The sequence below is a fragment of the Molothrus aeneus genome, chromosome 13, assembly GCF_037042795.1.
Source record: "Molothrus aeneus isolate 106 chromosome 13, BPBGC_Maene_1.0, whole genome shotgun sequence".
Classification (NCBI taxonomy): Eukaryota; Metazoa; Chordata; class Aves; order Passeriformes; family Icteridae; genus Molothrus; species Molothrus aeneus.
In genome coordinates, this window is record NC_089658.1 from 19,005,272 (window position 1) to 19,020,843 (window position 15,572).

Genomic DNA, 15,572 nt, shown 5'->3' on the forward strand with positions numbered 1-15,572 from the left:
GGCTTGCTCAGAAGTTCCCCCAGAGCCTTGATTTGGAGCGAGCAGTGGTGGTCTCATGGTGCCATCAGAGTGCTGGGATGTTGGTGTTGGCTGCCACACAGGGTTCTGGTGTCCCTCTCATCCTGGCTACACCACACAGATGGACACATCTATTTGTGCACTTGGAGAATGCTGAAAACACTGAAGGGTTTGAAAGAGCTGGGAATTGTTTTGTCTTCTCTGGATTCCCATTCCGGGCACAGCAGAGGATGTTGGGCTGCTGCAGGACAGCACAGGAGGGGTCTCTCCAAAGAACTTCCAGGCTTTATCCAGAATTATTGCCCAGGAAGGTGTGAGGGCTGTGTGGGGCATTCCCAAAGAGCATTCCCTGCCCCTCTGGGGAGTGCCAGAAGCCCCTGCACAGCCCAGCCCGCCCCTGTGTGCCTGGCACCTGCCAAGAGGGGCCAGCAAGGAAATGAGGAAGAAAACCATCCCTTCTTCCTGGAATTCTGCTGGCTGCTTTCCATCATCTGCCTGCCTGTGTCACTGTCCCCCCAGAGCAGCTGCCAGGTGCTTGTCCCCCCATGACACCTTGGCCTTCCAGTGGCTGACAGAGGTTGGTGTGAAAATCAAAAGCAGCTTTAAAATGTGCTCTGGCTTTTTCAAGTACAAACTAATATTTACCTGTGAGTCTGCTTCTCTCCTCATTCTCTCTCCTTGGCAAGCTCCAGACCTGGTTTAAGCTCAATGTTTAAGCATTTATCCAGCGAGGTTCCCAGGATGTGAATATCAAATATTCTTTGGAGTTTGGAGGGGGGAAGGGGGAGCTGACTGCAGGAAAGGGACCTGAAATGGCTCTCTGTTCCTTAAATGTGAGTTTGGATGCAGTTGATATTTTCAGCTGTTCGTAGTGGACACCTCATGGAAAACTTTCGAAAAACATCTCATTTGGGAACAGTTCTGCATCCTGTGGTGGTTGAAAGGTGACCTGTTTTCATGCTGGGGTTTTTTTCTGGACTGTTCTTTAATCACTTCTTGCCTCAAGCTTTTATTACTGCTGACATTTACATGAAAATAAGGCATTTGTTTATGTTGATTTTAGCCACTTGCTTTTTCCTGCTGCATTTTGTGTCACCCCAGCTGGATTTCCAGGAGCAGGAAGGCCCCTGTGCACACACATGCTGCAGATCCTGTTTGGGTGATAAGAGTGACTGACTTAGCGTGATCCTGGTGCTGTGGAGAGCTCTTATTCATGGAGCTGCTCTCCCACACATCCTGCATTAGTCAGAGCTCAGCTTTGGACTTGGACATCATTGCTGCAGGAACACCAGGGCAGGGAAGAGCCAGGACAGAGGGAAATGCTGCATCCAGACAGCAGCACCTTGGAAAAATCACATTTCTGGCAAGCAGAGAATTCCTTGTGTCCTGCAGCATGGGGGAGATAAGATACTCTTCCCCCTCCTTTTCTCCAAGTTTTTCAGTGTTTTTTAAACATAATCTGTAATTTAGGGAGGCAGAATTTGGCTTCCATGAATAAGATAATTATCTTGGCTGGAGGGGGTGGCTGAGGGAGTGACTTCTGTGAGTGAAAACAGCCCTTGCCCCTGCTCAGGAGAGTCACAGGAAGAAAGGAACCTTTCAGGTAGGCCCCATACACAGCTTCCTTTTTGCTGCTGAGAGTTTGAGGTGGGGGAAAAATATTTCAGCTGAAGCTTCTTCCACCTCTCCGATCCAAAGAACCCATTTTTCTTGTTGTAAGAATAGATCAGTGTAATAACCCCAAAAGCAGCAGCACCTCCTGCCTGCCCTCAGCCTCCTCAGAGGTGCTGTAAAAGCTGATTATGAGACAGAGGAGTTTCCAAAATGTTTCCTGCAAACACAGCCAACATTGATTTCACTGGCAATTACCAACAGAAGGGACTGTTCAATATTAACTTGTGTGAGCTTTTCATGAGCAGCTCCATCTGAAATCTGCAGCACTCCCCATGCTTTTGGGCTGGCTTTTGGGGCTGGATTGCTCCTGCATGGCTGGTGACTCACAACAGAGCAACTCAGAGTTGTAAAATTAACAGAGCCTGCTTCCAGTACCCTTTTCACCTCAGCACACACCTTGGTTAACTCCTGGTGGAAACTCCTGGTGGAAACTCCAGGGTTTGTTTGGGTCGCTCTGTGTCATCGGGATTAGGGGGAAGCCTGTGGGAATTGCTCTGGGATGAAGCACATGGGAAGTGATTCACCCACAACTGATTCACTGGAGCTGGGAAAGCTCCTCTGGAATACAGAGCTGGGTAAATAATTCCTTGGGAAGAGGGGAGAGCCTATAAGGAACCCAGGAAGATTTTTGCAAGCAAGCTGGGTTTTATTTAAAGGAGACCAGGTCCCCTCACGTGGGGCTGGATCCCAGAGGACATCCCTGGGGAGGAGCTGGAGGAAGTCTGTGGGACCAGGTCCCCTTGTTTGTGGTGTGCTGTTAATTGCTACTGGTTGTGCAAATAATTACATCTGTGAGTGGCTGCTAAGCCAGCTTGAAAAGCAATAGAGCACAGAGCCAGTGGGATTAAGGGAAGACTTGAAAGGCCTCTGTAATTCCAGCAGAGCATTGATCTCTGCCTTAAGTTGCTTTTGAAAATGGGAGATGGGCACTCTGGAAAATTTCACCCTGGATCTCATTATCCGTGTGGGGGAGGTCCAAACACAGATGGGCAAACCTGCAAATAGCTGCTTTTCAAATTACAGGAAAAGCAGCAACATTTTCACTGTATTATAAAGAAAATAACAGCAACGAGCCTTGAGCAGCCTCAAACTATTCCAAACAAGATAATTGGAGGCTGGAGCACAATGTATTTTTAGCTATATCTGCTATAAAGTAAACATGTTCTTTGTCCAGGACCACCAGAAATGTTTCCATAAGAAATGTTGGCTATGCCCCAACTTGATAGAATGCACAAACATTGTCTGAGGAGCCAGTTCCGACTCTGGTATTTATATGAAGATTCTGTTGAAGGCACTGGGAATTGTGTATATTGTGAGGGGGAGGCCAAGGTCTTAAAACTGTCATTTTCCCCCCTCCCTCAGATAATCCCTGTTGCTTTTGTTAGCACACACATATTTGGGGCAGCAGTTCTTGGTGTGAGGCTTCTGTCCAAGCACTGTGCAGCACAAGTTTCTTTTTCCTTTCTTTCCTGGGTTCTCTTGCTCTGGTTTATCTGGGTTACGTCAACAGCTGATGCTGATTTGCAGAACTCTCTTGATTTCAGTGAAAACAGGAGTGGTTTTTTTTCTCTACAGCATCAAGAAGATGCACGTAGAAACTGGATATTAAATGTAAATCAGTGTAAGTACCATGGAGGCTGACAGAATAACTGAGCTTTACAGCAGCTTTTTTTGCATTTTTCTTCTTTTTGATTGCCATGTGCTCCAGTAATTCAGTCTCCTTGAAATGCTTTTGTTGTGGATGCACTCTGGGTTACGGAAGATGATCTGAATTTCCTTGGCATTTCCATCCATCCCTTTTCTCCTCCTGAAAGTGCCCTGCCCATGCAAGCCCACGGCCCCATCAGGATGCCTGGAGTCTCCTGGGAGAGGGGAAGTTGCTGCTTTGCTTGGATGAAAGAGTGCTGGGTTTTGGATTTCAGCTCTGGAGTTAAAGACAGGATTCTGGGAAGGAATGACGAGCTCTGATAAATGACTTTTCAAAAAAGCACGTTCAGAAACCTCTCCTGGGTCCACTCCCTGCACCCTTAAGGCTCAAGCACAAATAAATTTCAGTGAGTCTGACACAGATTTGGGCCAATAAACTTTGCTGAAATAAATAAAAGGACCAGGACTGCTTAGAAAAACTGGGTTTCACATTTAGAGGTACCAGGGATGCAATACCTTCAGAAACACAACCTCAAATTCCACTTCACCCCTTATTTTCTATGGAGAAAAGGCAGAAATATTGGAATGTTTAGTAGGAAGTTTGGAAGTGGATTTGTGATTAAGCCTTAATTAAGCATTAGGATATATTCTGTCCTTTCTGGGGTGGGAGGGTGTGTGCTTGGGTCTCTGGGGTATCTTATTTGTTTGCTGTGCTCCCAGCTATCAGGAAAAGGAGGAGCTGAAAGAAATAGAGGGGCATAAAATTACAAAATGGCTAAAAATAGAGGAGAGGGAGCTGGGTTTGGTAGCCACCAACCAATATCCTGTAGCTGGGGCAGAAACAGAAGGGGTGTAAATAACAGACATCAGTGAAAAATACAGGAGAAAAAACAGTTGGTGATATAGGAGAAAATGAGATCTCTCCATAGCTTCAAAGAAATATGAATTAAACTGAGATTGGAAGGGGGACAAGGCTCTGTGGAGCAGCAACAATGGGCAGAGAGTTTATGGTAAACCAATAAAATGTACTTATGTCTGAACGTGAAATTAGACTCTGAAAAATACGGTCTCAAGGCACCTGCTAAAGAGCTTACTGGAATCTTAATAAATGACTCATGCTGTCATAATCTGATCCTGACATCAACTCCCAGGGCTGCAGTTCTTCAGCTCTGGAGAGGGGGAAGGGGAGGCTGCAAAGACTGGGATGGAAATGGGCAGGTAAAATCCATTCACACAAAAGATTTTGGTAATTATCAGCTCCTTTGCAGACCCAGAGCAAATGAGACTCGAGCAGAGGAATTGTGCAGCACCAGAAGAAAAGATGAATTTCCCTTTACCTGGTGCTGTGGGTTGTTTTGTAAAGGATCTGTGGTTTCCTTCCAAATCCAAAAGGGGACTTTAGTGGGAAGAAAGAACCAGATGAGAGATTTACCAGCACAAAACAGGGGTGATCATTGAGAGTATTGAGGGAAAGATTCGCTCTTCTCTCCTCGTCTTGGCTCTGCCACAAACTCTTTTGGGAAAATCCTTTAACTCCATTCATTTTGAGGTTATAAAAACTTCCCCTCTCCATAGACATATGCCGAAAATTACATTTATTAATTATTTTAATCTTCTATAAATTTTAAACAGGAGTGTTAATTATTAGTTTCCTCTCTGGCAGCACATTGCAAACCTCAGCTTGACGCAGGGAACTTCTTTTTCCAGGCTTTGAATGACAGCACTGTTAGAAGTGCCCCAGAAATTGGAAAATTCAGCGATGCTGAGCAAATTGAGGGGAAAGAGATGGCAAAGGATCAGCTCTGGAGTTACAAATGTGCTGTGTGGGTCATTTTTTTATTCCCTCTTGTTGATTTGGCCGCTGTTGAGGGAAAGTTGAGATGTTCTCCAAGTGCTCAGTGAAGCCCTGTGGATATTGCAGAGCTCTGCACACAACAGCCAGATTCTGCTACAGGAACAAATGCTAATTTCCCTGCTGCAGCCCAGATGCAGGGCCAGTAAGGAACTACTTACCATGTTCTGTGTTCAGGAGAAAATCACAGCCTGTGGCCACAGTTCTTGGTGAATTTTAGAGCAACTGGCAACTTACTAGTCATGGGTTTAAAAACCAGCTCCTGCTCGTGGTTTTTAAAGTGAATAATTTCACTTTTTCTTCCTGATGTTTTTTCTTTTTTTCCTTTTTTTTTTTTTTGCACACGTTGGTGTTGCTGGATACTTGAATTTTTCAGGCATTTTGCTCTCTTGCAAGGTTAATGACAGGGATATGAAACTGATGGGGAAGGGAAGGGATTGAATCTCTAATGGAGTAAATCTGAATTTTTCCAACCTGGGTGAAACTATTTGATTGCTTAGATCACTTTCCTTAAAAGTGATCTAGGTGATTTTCCTTCCTGGTTTTTGCACCCCTAATTTCAGCTTTGCTTTTACAGCAGGAGAATGGCTGCGAGGAAGAGTTTCAGTATCCATCTAAAGATAGCTGCTAAATGCTCAAAGAGGAACAAATAAAATGACCAAAACCTTTCAGAACGTGGGGTGGGTTTTTTGTCTTTCGCAATCCAGGATCTTACAAATTAAATACAGTTAAAAAAAGCAACCACAAAACAAACCCAACAGAAAAACCCCAACAACAACAAACCCCAAACAAGCAGAAAAAAAACCCCAATCAGGCCTGGAAATCAAATTCAGGTTGTGCAATATTCTCCTGTTTAGTTCAGACAGATTGTTTAAAAATAAATCTTCAATGTTGCTGTCATTTTATTCCCTCTCCTCCCTGGTTTTGCCATTAAAGCCTCACTGTTGCCCTTTGCTCTTTGAGCAGCTTTTGGCCTTGGAGAGGCAGCTTGGTGTGGTACATTTCCCTAGGAAATGGTTTTTAAGGATGGATCCATCCTAAAGGTGCTCAGCCTGAGGGGGTTTTGGTTCTCAAGGACTCCATGCAGTGCAGGAATACTTGGATGACAAAGCACAAACCGTGTTGGTTTTGTGGGAAATGTAGGACTCTTGTATAACTGTTTAAAATGATTAGGTAGAAGTTGTTAATTGTTTGTATTACACATATATTTATAGATTTTACAGTTGACTAAATGCACACTTGTTGATCGGTGTCTTTGTCTTGTTCACTCATTTGCTGTTTGTATTTCTTGGAGTGGATGATTGGTTATAGTCCAGGTGTTTCAGTCTTCTGTTTTCTAGTTTTTGTGGTCTTGGTATTCGGTTTCTCAGCCTCTTCTTTCTTAATTTAGTACAATTGTTGTTCTAATAGCTTTGACAAATTGCTGGGGTTTTGATAACAAACTTAGCAGCAGGCTGGCTGCTGCCCACTATGGCCTAACCCTTGCAAATACATTGCAACATGCTGGTTTTTAGAGAAAAATCCAGTACTAAATTTTGCCCAAAAATGTTTGGTAGTTTCAAAAGCAATCTTGTTAAATAGTATGGAATAATAAATGTATCAAGGCAGTTGTGCAGGGAGGGCTGCTCAGCCCAGGCTGGTTGGAGGAAAGGTAAAAGGGAGGAACAGTTCAGTGTCCCCAGGGAAATCTGGGGTTAAATTCTGCTGATTGAAATGAAGTCTGGATGTGCTGAGCTCTGGGATGCTTTGGGATCAGCCTTTGGGATCAGCCTGTGCTTCAGAACAGGGCCAGGAGAGGGAAGAAGTTGTGTGTGCCCTGGAGACCATTATGGGATGGCTCATGGGACATGTGCTGGAGTCACCCTGGGGCTGCCCCTGCCAGAGCAGTGTTGGCTCCTCTCATCTCCTGCCCCACCTCGGCCACATCAGGAGTTGTTCCTTGGGAGAAGAAGCTCCTTGAGGGCTGAGGAAAATGCAGCTGGAGGGTTGGGGCAGGACAGCAGGAGGAAGTGGAGCTGCCCTGTTCCCCAGCCACGTTCCCAAGGGCGTGCAGGTGATGCTGGTTTGTCCCCTCCATGGGGAGCCTGAGGGGAGATTTCCCAACCAGGAAAACCCAAGGAACCCCCAGGCCTTTTGGGAATATCATTCCTTTTACCTTATCTCTTGTGGAGGGGAGGGGGGAGGTTGCTGGATTGGAAAATAAACCAGATGGCTGTGTCATGTAAAGTCTCTCAGATAAGAGTGCAGGAATTCCATCTCTGTCTGTGCTGTGGGCAGAGCCTGTGTGGGGGCAGGAAGAGCCCTTTCCACCCCATCTGACTGGGGAGTTTGTTATTGGGGAATGCAGGGAGAGCCCCATCCTTGGAAATCAGCCCAAAGTCAAACACATTTTGTGTTAATGCCCACCTCAGCTGCTCAGCCCAAATCCACAGTGTCCACGAGCTGCTGGAGACTGGGAGCAGGAGGAACACTTCCCACTGCTGGGATACTTGGAATATTCTCTCTGAGCCTTCTTTTTGCTCTTTTTTCCTCACTTGGATGCAAGGAATGGTGCCAAGCAGGCAGAGGTGAGGGGGATGGAGAAGCACTCCTGGTTTATTCCTTGTCTCATCTCCTTTTGCTAAATTCAGTTAATATTTTCATATGTATTTTTTTAAAGTTTTTCCAACCTGATTAGTTTTGAGGTCACATCACTGCAGTCTTGGCTCCAGTGAAATCAACACCAGAATTCCCAGCTTTCCCAGAAGCTCAGGTGTAGCCACTGAATATTCCCCAGGAATATTCCCCAAGTTTGGCTGGAATCAGTTGTGCTTTGCCTTGCCTGTTGTTGTAGCAGTGTTTGCAGAGGTGTGTGTGGTACCAAGCTCTGCCAGAGGAGCTTTTGGGAAAACTCTCTTAGGGCAGCCAAGATGAGCCCAGCCTCTTTGGGATAATTGTTTGTGTGCTTTGCTTTGGGTTCACTTTGTTTTTCTGACTCTCCTGCCAACACAAAGAACCAGGGGAAATAATTCCGAGTAAAATTTCAATTTTCTTTATTTTTCTCTCTCCTTGACAAATTAAAAAAGAGAAATATTTCATTTCACCAAAGCCCTGAAGTGTTTCTTTTGGGTCATTAGGAAAAGCAAGGGAAATGAAGGGTTAGACTTCAAAGGAAGTGCCTGGGGGCAGCTCCCATTCATCCAGGGTGGAGGAGACCCTGCTCCAGCTTTTTGCTCTGCTGGAGAGGAGCTGAAAACTCCTGTCCTGCTTCGTGGGAAGGTTTGCTAGGAAAAGGCTGTTCTGGGGTGAGGGTGGGATTAGCTGAAAAATGAGCTGGAGGAGACACAGGGTAGATGTGAAAATAAAAATAAGCAATGCTGTAAAAGCTCTATATTTGATTTCAAGCTGCAACCTGGAAATAAAACTGGAAATCTTGCTTGTTTGTAAGGTTCCTGAACTTTATATAGACATGGTAGATAAATTTACATAAATGGTCTCTATATTGATTCTGTCACAATGAAAATTCACCTATCTGTGTTTTAAGAGTCCAGGTTTATTAACACACATTTTAAGATGCAACACCTTTCCAAGCACAGCAGATTTGGCTGAGAGCTGTGCAAACCCTGCTTGTTTAGGAATGTCAGTGTTTTCAGTACCACTGAATTGTCCTCTTCTTACTGGCTGTAGCTTTTGTCTCTGCCTCCTCATCAACCATAAAATAGTAAAGAAAAAATTTAAAAATCCGGATATCCAAAAGTGAATCCAGAGCAGAGCTGTTGCATAAAACAAATACTATTTGTTGAGGATGCTCCATCCAGGGCCTAAAGGGGCTCCAGGAGAGCTGGAGAGGGACTTGGGACAAGGGATGGAGGAACAGGACACGGTGAATGGCCTCAGACTACAAGAGGGTTTAGATGAGATACTGGGACTGCATTGTTCCCTGTGAGAGTGGGGAGGGGCTGGGCTGCAATTCCCAGAGCAGCTGGGGCTGCCCCTGGATCCCTGGAGCTGCCCAAGGCCAGGCTGGACACTGGGGCCTGGAGCAGCCTGGGACAGTGGAAGGTGTCCCTGCCATGGCAGGGCTGGCACCGGATGAGCTTTATCACTGGATGATCCCTTCCAACCCAAACCAGGCTGGGATTCCAGGGTTTTACTGCTTTTGGGGTGAAATCCTTGCCCTGAGGATGGGCACCAGCAGCAGCCTGGCAGCTCCGGGTATTGGTGACCGTGCCAGGTGTTGGTGACTGTGCCAGGCAGAAGCTGCCCTGTGTCCTGGTGTGAGTGCAGGCTCACAGGCCTGTGTGCTCGTGTGCAGGTCCCTGGATGGAAGGCTGCAGGTGTCCCACAGGAAGGGCCTCCCCCACGTCATCTACTGCCGCCTGTGGCGCTGGCCCGACCTGCACAGCCACCACGAGCTGCGCGCCATGGAGATGTGCGAGTTCGCCTTCAACATGAAGAAGGACGAGGTCTGCGTCAACCCCTACCACTACCAGAGAGTGGAGACCCCAGGTACAGCACAGCCCTGCCCTCCTGCCTCTCCTGCAGCAGGGGCCATCTCTGGGGGCATTCCCAGGGGATCCCTGCTCAGCCTCTCCTGCAGCAGGAGCCATCTCCCAGGGCATTCCCAGGGGATCCCTGCTCAGCCTCTCCTGCAGCAGGAGCCATCTCTGGGGGCATTCCCAGGGGATCCCTGCTCAGCCTCTCCTGCAGCAGGAGCCATCTCCCAGGGCATTCCCAGGGGATCCCTGCTCAGCCTCTCCTGCAGCAGGAGCCATCTCTGAGGGCATCCCCAGGCACAGTGGGTTTATTATTGGTGATAATCCCTTCCTCTATGTAGTAGGATAATTTATGAACCTGCACTCAGGGGGAAAAGATCATTGGGAATTGATGAAATCCAAGTGAGCAGGCTCCCAATGTGTATTGTGTGCACATAACTCACAGCAGGAACCATAGCAGTGTTCTGTGCATCCCTCACTGCTGGGGTTAAATTCAGGATAAACTTGAGCTGGGTCTAAGAACAGCTCCCAGCTTCCTGTTCTGGAGTCTCCTCCTGCCTCTGGAAGAGACTTTGATCTGGAGCTGCAGGAGCTTCTGCTGCATGTCAGCACAGATCTGCAGAGCCAGGCAGGATGTTTATGCTAATCCCACCTGCCTGCTCCATCCTATGGGAAACTCATTCCTTGGGAATCATGGGGTGCACCATCTCTTGAATGGTGTTTCCAGCAGAGCTGGAAGGGGGCAGAGAGACCAGATGTGCTCAGATAAGCTCTATCCCATTCCCAGCTGGGAATAAACAGCATCCTCACCTGCTGCTGCTATTCCAGAGGCAAACATCAAATCCTGTCCCTTAAGGAGCCCCTGAGTTTGAAGGTGTCACTCCAGCCTGGTTTCTCCTGTTTCCTGCTGTTTCACTGCCTTTCTCGCTGTTTTCCCTGGCAGTGCTGCCCCCGGTGCTGGTGCCCCGGCACACGGAGATCCCGGCCGAGTTCCCGCCCCTGGATGACTACAGCCACTCCATCCCAGAGAACACTAACTTCCCTGCAGGTATCGAGCCCCAGAGCAACTACATTCCAGGTACCTTGTGTCTTCCATCAGGGAGCAGAGGGAAGGGGCAGAGAGCACAGGCGATCCTGCCTGGGCATCCCAACCTGGCAATCTTCCTTTCCAGCGTTCCTCCGGAGCTACGGAGTGCAGAAGCAGCTGGGAATTGCAAATGGGGCACTCAGCATGTTCATGGCTTTGTTTTGTTGGGTTTAAACTCACCTCTGCATTCAGTGGTACAACCTCAGTTTATTGTGAAACCTAAACTGGATGTTTCCTTACTGGCTTGAGATTTGGATGAAATTCAGCCATTTTGAGTAAAACTCTCCAAGTTTCTGATGGAATTGAGCTTTTCTATTTATGTATCTATTTTACAAGCAATTTACACCTTATTTGCATGGACAAGTTATGCAGCTGCACTCCAGGAGAGGAGAAATATGTGGACAGAAAACTGCCTCCGTGGCTTAAAGTTTCATGGGACTGAAAATCCGGATTTTTTTGTTTTCTCCCTCCTCTGTTATTCACAAATATGGATATCACCCTGGCTGTGCTGGCTCCTCCTTCCAGCAGCTTGAGAAAGAAAAGTAATAAAAAAGAATTTGAGCTCCTTGTGAATGACAAAGTGAATGTTTTTGGTGCCTAAAATCCCGACTTTTCAGTTGCACTGACAGTGTGATGGTTTTGTGCCTCCAGAGACCCCTCCTCCAGGCTATCTGAGTGAGGATGGAGAAACCAGTGACCACCAGATGAACCCCAGCATGGATGCAGGTGAGTTGCCTTTGGGGTTTTAATTTAGTGGCTGTGTCCCAAAGGAAGTTGAATGTCCAGGTTTTCTCTCATTGCCACAAAAAGTAGTAGCCAGGTTTGGAATGAGGGTACCTAATTTATGTTCAAATAATCCATATATTATATTCAATAGCCCATTAATGTTCAGATGTCATGGACTTCCTTGATTATAGAAAAAAAATTAAAGAAACCAGCTCAGAACGATGTGAAAGGAAATGTAAAAATGGGCTGCACTATCTGTTTGTATCCATGGGACATCCAAGTGCAGATACTGAAAATATAGGCCCAGAATTGGTGGCAAATTTACATGATGGAGGATTAAATTCTGACAGCTTTTTGGTCAGATCTGTGTAACCTGATCCAACACTCCATTGTCCCAAACCCAGCAGGATTTAGGATATAAAGTCTTATGGTTTTAATTTTATTTTGTCTGGCAAATGTGCACCCAAGCTCTTTAATGCCCAGCTAACTGAGTTTGTCAGGATGATACCTGAAAGCAAAACAGCCAAGTGCTGCTCAGTTTGGGACATTAATGGGTTAAACTCCAGTGAATTCCCTGTGAAGGGGCAGCAAGTTGGTATTTGAGAGCTCCTGTAAGGAGCAGTGAACATGAGAGAAGCTGCAGTGTCAGAAATGAGCCTGCAGTGAGCACTGGGCTGTCCCTCCAACAAGCCTGGGCAGCCCTGCAGATCCTGTGAATGTTTTTCCTGGTGCAGATTCCATAGCAATAATTACCCCTTCTGGATTTTCAGGTTCTCCAAACTTATCACCAAACCCCATGTCTCCAACACACAACAACCTGGGTAAGCACATGATCCTGGGAGCTGTAATTACAGTCAAGAGGGTGACATTTGGGTGATGCTGTTGAAGTTGGGCACTTCTTGCAGTATTCCAATGGTTTGAATCTGCCAGAGGGCAGCTTTGGGTTGCATGTGGGAATTGTTCCCTGGGAGGGTGGTGAGGGCTGGGATGGAATTCCCAGAGGAGCTGGGGCTGCTCCTGGATCCCTGGCAGTGCCCAAGGCCAGGCTGGAGCACCCTGGGACAGGGGAAGGTGTCCCTGGCCAAGGCAGGGATGGAACTGGATGGGATTTAAGGTCCCTTTTAACCCAATCTGTCCTGGAATTGTGTGATTCTGTGAGACGGAGCATGGTCTGAGCAGAGAGAAGTGGAGGAGAGTGGTTGGTGTGGGGGTGGAAAGCCCAACTAAGCAGGGAATGTGCAGGAATGCCAGGGAATGGAGAGGTCATGGACAGCATTCCAGAGGTGGTGGTGGTGGGGGAGATGCACAAAGCACAGATGCTGATGTGGCTCACAGCAGCTGCTTTTCCTCACCCAAACCTAAATCACTCTGCAATCTGGAGTTGTTTTCCCCCCAGCTCCATCCTGGGCACAGGGAGCACATTCCAGCCCCAAGGGCTCTGTCAGGCCATGGCTGGCACTGACTCATCCCACACCTGGGACAGAAACAGGGGAACCCTGAGGAGAAGGGAGAGCAGCTGAACCTCTGAGACACCACAGAGCTTTTGTGGCTCTCTACACCTCTGCTATCTCAAAAGTTCCACCCTTTCTTTTCATTCTGATCTCCATCACTCTGAGCTCCTGCCCTGTTTGGAATTGCTGTGCCATAAAAATCCCTCGCAGCTCTGCCTGGCTGCAGGATCAGCTCCCCAACTGTTCATTAAGGCAGCAGACAGAGCCCACTTGAGACTCCTCTGGAATAACCATGGCCATAAAGTTTACATATGCTTTTAATCCTGGCACACAGGACTTTGACACTGCTCCAAAATTTGTCAGTCATTGGCTGACTTTTGGATATCTTGGGGCTGTTGAACAGAGGATTTCTTTCCCCCCCCCCTTTTTTTTTAATATTGCCATGGTGACCCAAAACTTTTATTTCTTTAACTGCTACAGCCCAAGAAGAAAATGCATGACTGAGACATTTTTATTTCATTTTTCCCAATGTGCTGCCTGGGAGCTGATGCAATTTTCTTGCAGTTTTTCCTGCAATTTTTCCTTTTTTTTCAATCTAAAAATAAAAGCCAATTCCATGTAACAAACTCAACCTGGCAAGTGGTATCTGCCTTCCATAAGGCAGAGAGGAGTTCCTAGGAAACAGACCCCCTGACAGGAACACTGGTTAGTAACACATCAGATGTCTCAGGTGCTGTCTGGGGACAAAAAAAGGAGCAGGTGAAGCTGGTAAAGCATGAGGAGTCTCTTTGTAGTCTGAGGAGCAGACAGCAGAGAAGCAGTTTAATTTACCAGCATTAAAAAACGCCTTTGAATTCTTGCAAACCATATGTATTGCTCTCAGGCAGGAGCTTCCACAAATGAAGAACTTCTTGTTGCTTTTAATTTTATTGTAAAGTTTTGCCTTTGAGGAAGCTACGAAATAATAAATGAAAGAGCAGCTGAGCCACACTTAAAAGTGTCCAAGGGCAAAATTGCCATCACATGAGTGTTGTAAATGGTTTATCTGCAGCAAGGAGCTGCTCTCAGGGAAATCAGACCTTCAGCCTGATGGTCACAGCCCAGGAAGGAGCTGCTGGTGAGCTGCTGCAGCACTCCTGTCATTCCAGGATAAGCAAACCCCACTGTCTAGGGCTGGACTTTGCTCTGCAGGAGTCCAGTGAGGCTTCCTGTGTGTATCTCTGGGGAAAATGGAACTGAAATGCAAACACCCAGCAGTGTGTGCAAGGAGGGGTTTCTCAGCTCTGGAGCAGAGGGGGGGCTTTGCCATGAAGAAAGCAATGTCCCAGGATTGCTTTGTTTATTTGAGCAGAGCTACCTGAAGCTTTTAAGGCAGTTCGCTTTGTGTAAACTGAACTTTGGACCTAAACCCCATGGCCATATTCCAGGGAGTTCAGAGGCAATAAAGCAGCACAAGGCAAACCAAGTGTGACACCAGGGGCAGGGTTACCTCGAGGCCCAGGGCAGGTTTTCCATGTCAGGCTGAAACGTGGCATGGAAGCAGCTCAGGGAATTTCATCTTTCCATTCCCAGGCACAAAAGTGTTGCAAGGTAACATATTGGGGTTTTTTTTTAATTTCTCCTTTCAGTTTGTGTTGGAGTTGGAAGTGTTGGAGTTTTGGTTCCAAATTACAGTTGTCAAGTTTTCAGTTGTCAAACAAAAGCTTTAAGTGGAAGTCACAAGATCCAAGGATCTCTTCCCTATTGCTGAAACACAAACTGAGGGAAATACTAAAAACAAAATGAAAGGAGAGTTGCCAGCATTCTGTGGGCACTGGGAATGAAGTCAGGGAGTTGAGGCTGGCTGAGGAGCAGCCCTGTGGTCACACACACATTGTTGTTCGAGGGGGCCATCCCTGGAGCACAGGAAATCCATTGTCAGGGATTGCTCCACTGAATGCTTGATGCAGGAGCTGTCAGAGCAGTGAGCACATGGCCCCTGGTCACATCCATGTCCCTCTGTCCCTTGTCCCAGGGCACAGCCAGCCTTCCCTGCCTGCAGAGGGAAGGGAGCATCTCCTTGTTCCCAAGGAGGGGCTGGGATTGGTAGAGCTGGAAACGTCTCTGAGCTGTGAGGAACACTGTGATCAGCCACACTCCCTGGAAGCAGGGTAGCAGCTTCCTGTGCTCACAGGGGGAGCGGAGCAGGCAGCAGATGTTCCCCAGGACTTTGATCTGGCAGGGAGGATGCAGGACTGGGACCGTCCCAGGGCCCAGAGGACACTTCTGACAGCAAAGCTGTTTCTGAGTCAAGGCTGAAATTGTGCAGAGGTGATTCAGGCAGGAATTGCCTGGGTTTCATGTATCCTGTTTTATTGATTGTGTACCCCCACAGGGTTCTTTGGCTTCAGCAGAGCTGCATTCTCTTCCTTTTCCCCAAACACTGAAGCCATAAATTGAAAATGAATATTTAGGACAGCTCTAACACAAGAGAGAACTTGCCCATCCCACAGCAGCTTAAGCTGAGGTTTAAAACTACAAATCACAGGAGAAAGCAGCATCATTAAAAACTTGGTTGCAGTTTTTAGAGACAAGCTTTTCCTCAAACCAGGATTTGTTGGTTTGTGTCTTTCCTCAGGCTGCAGATAAGCCAGAAGTAAAAT

At 47.0% G+C, this 15,572-nt stretch overlaps 1 protein-coding gene across 3 annotated transcripts in view; it reads left to right on the forward strand.

Annotated features, from left to right (window-relative positions):
* Positions 1-15,572, forward strand: part of SMAD3 (SMAD family member 3) — a 68,604-nt gene that overhangs the window by 40,258 nt on the left and 12,774 nt on the right. For 2 of the 3 annotated variants that reach the window (XM_066558955.1, XM_066558952.1), the window contains exons 2-5: positions 9,486-9,679; positions 10,610-10,744; positions 11,405-11,479; positions 12,250-12,300. In XM_066558955.1, coding sequence (XP_066415052.1) covers positions 9,486-9,679; positions 10,610-10,744; positions 11,405-11,479; positions 12,250-12,300 — 455 coding nt within the window. The remainder of the gene's footprint in view (positions 1-9,485; positions 9,680-10,609; positions 10,745-11,404; positions 11,480-12,249; positions 12,301-15,572) is intronic. The other variant, XM_066558953.1, reaches the window with a different exon arrangement.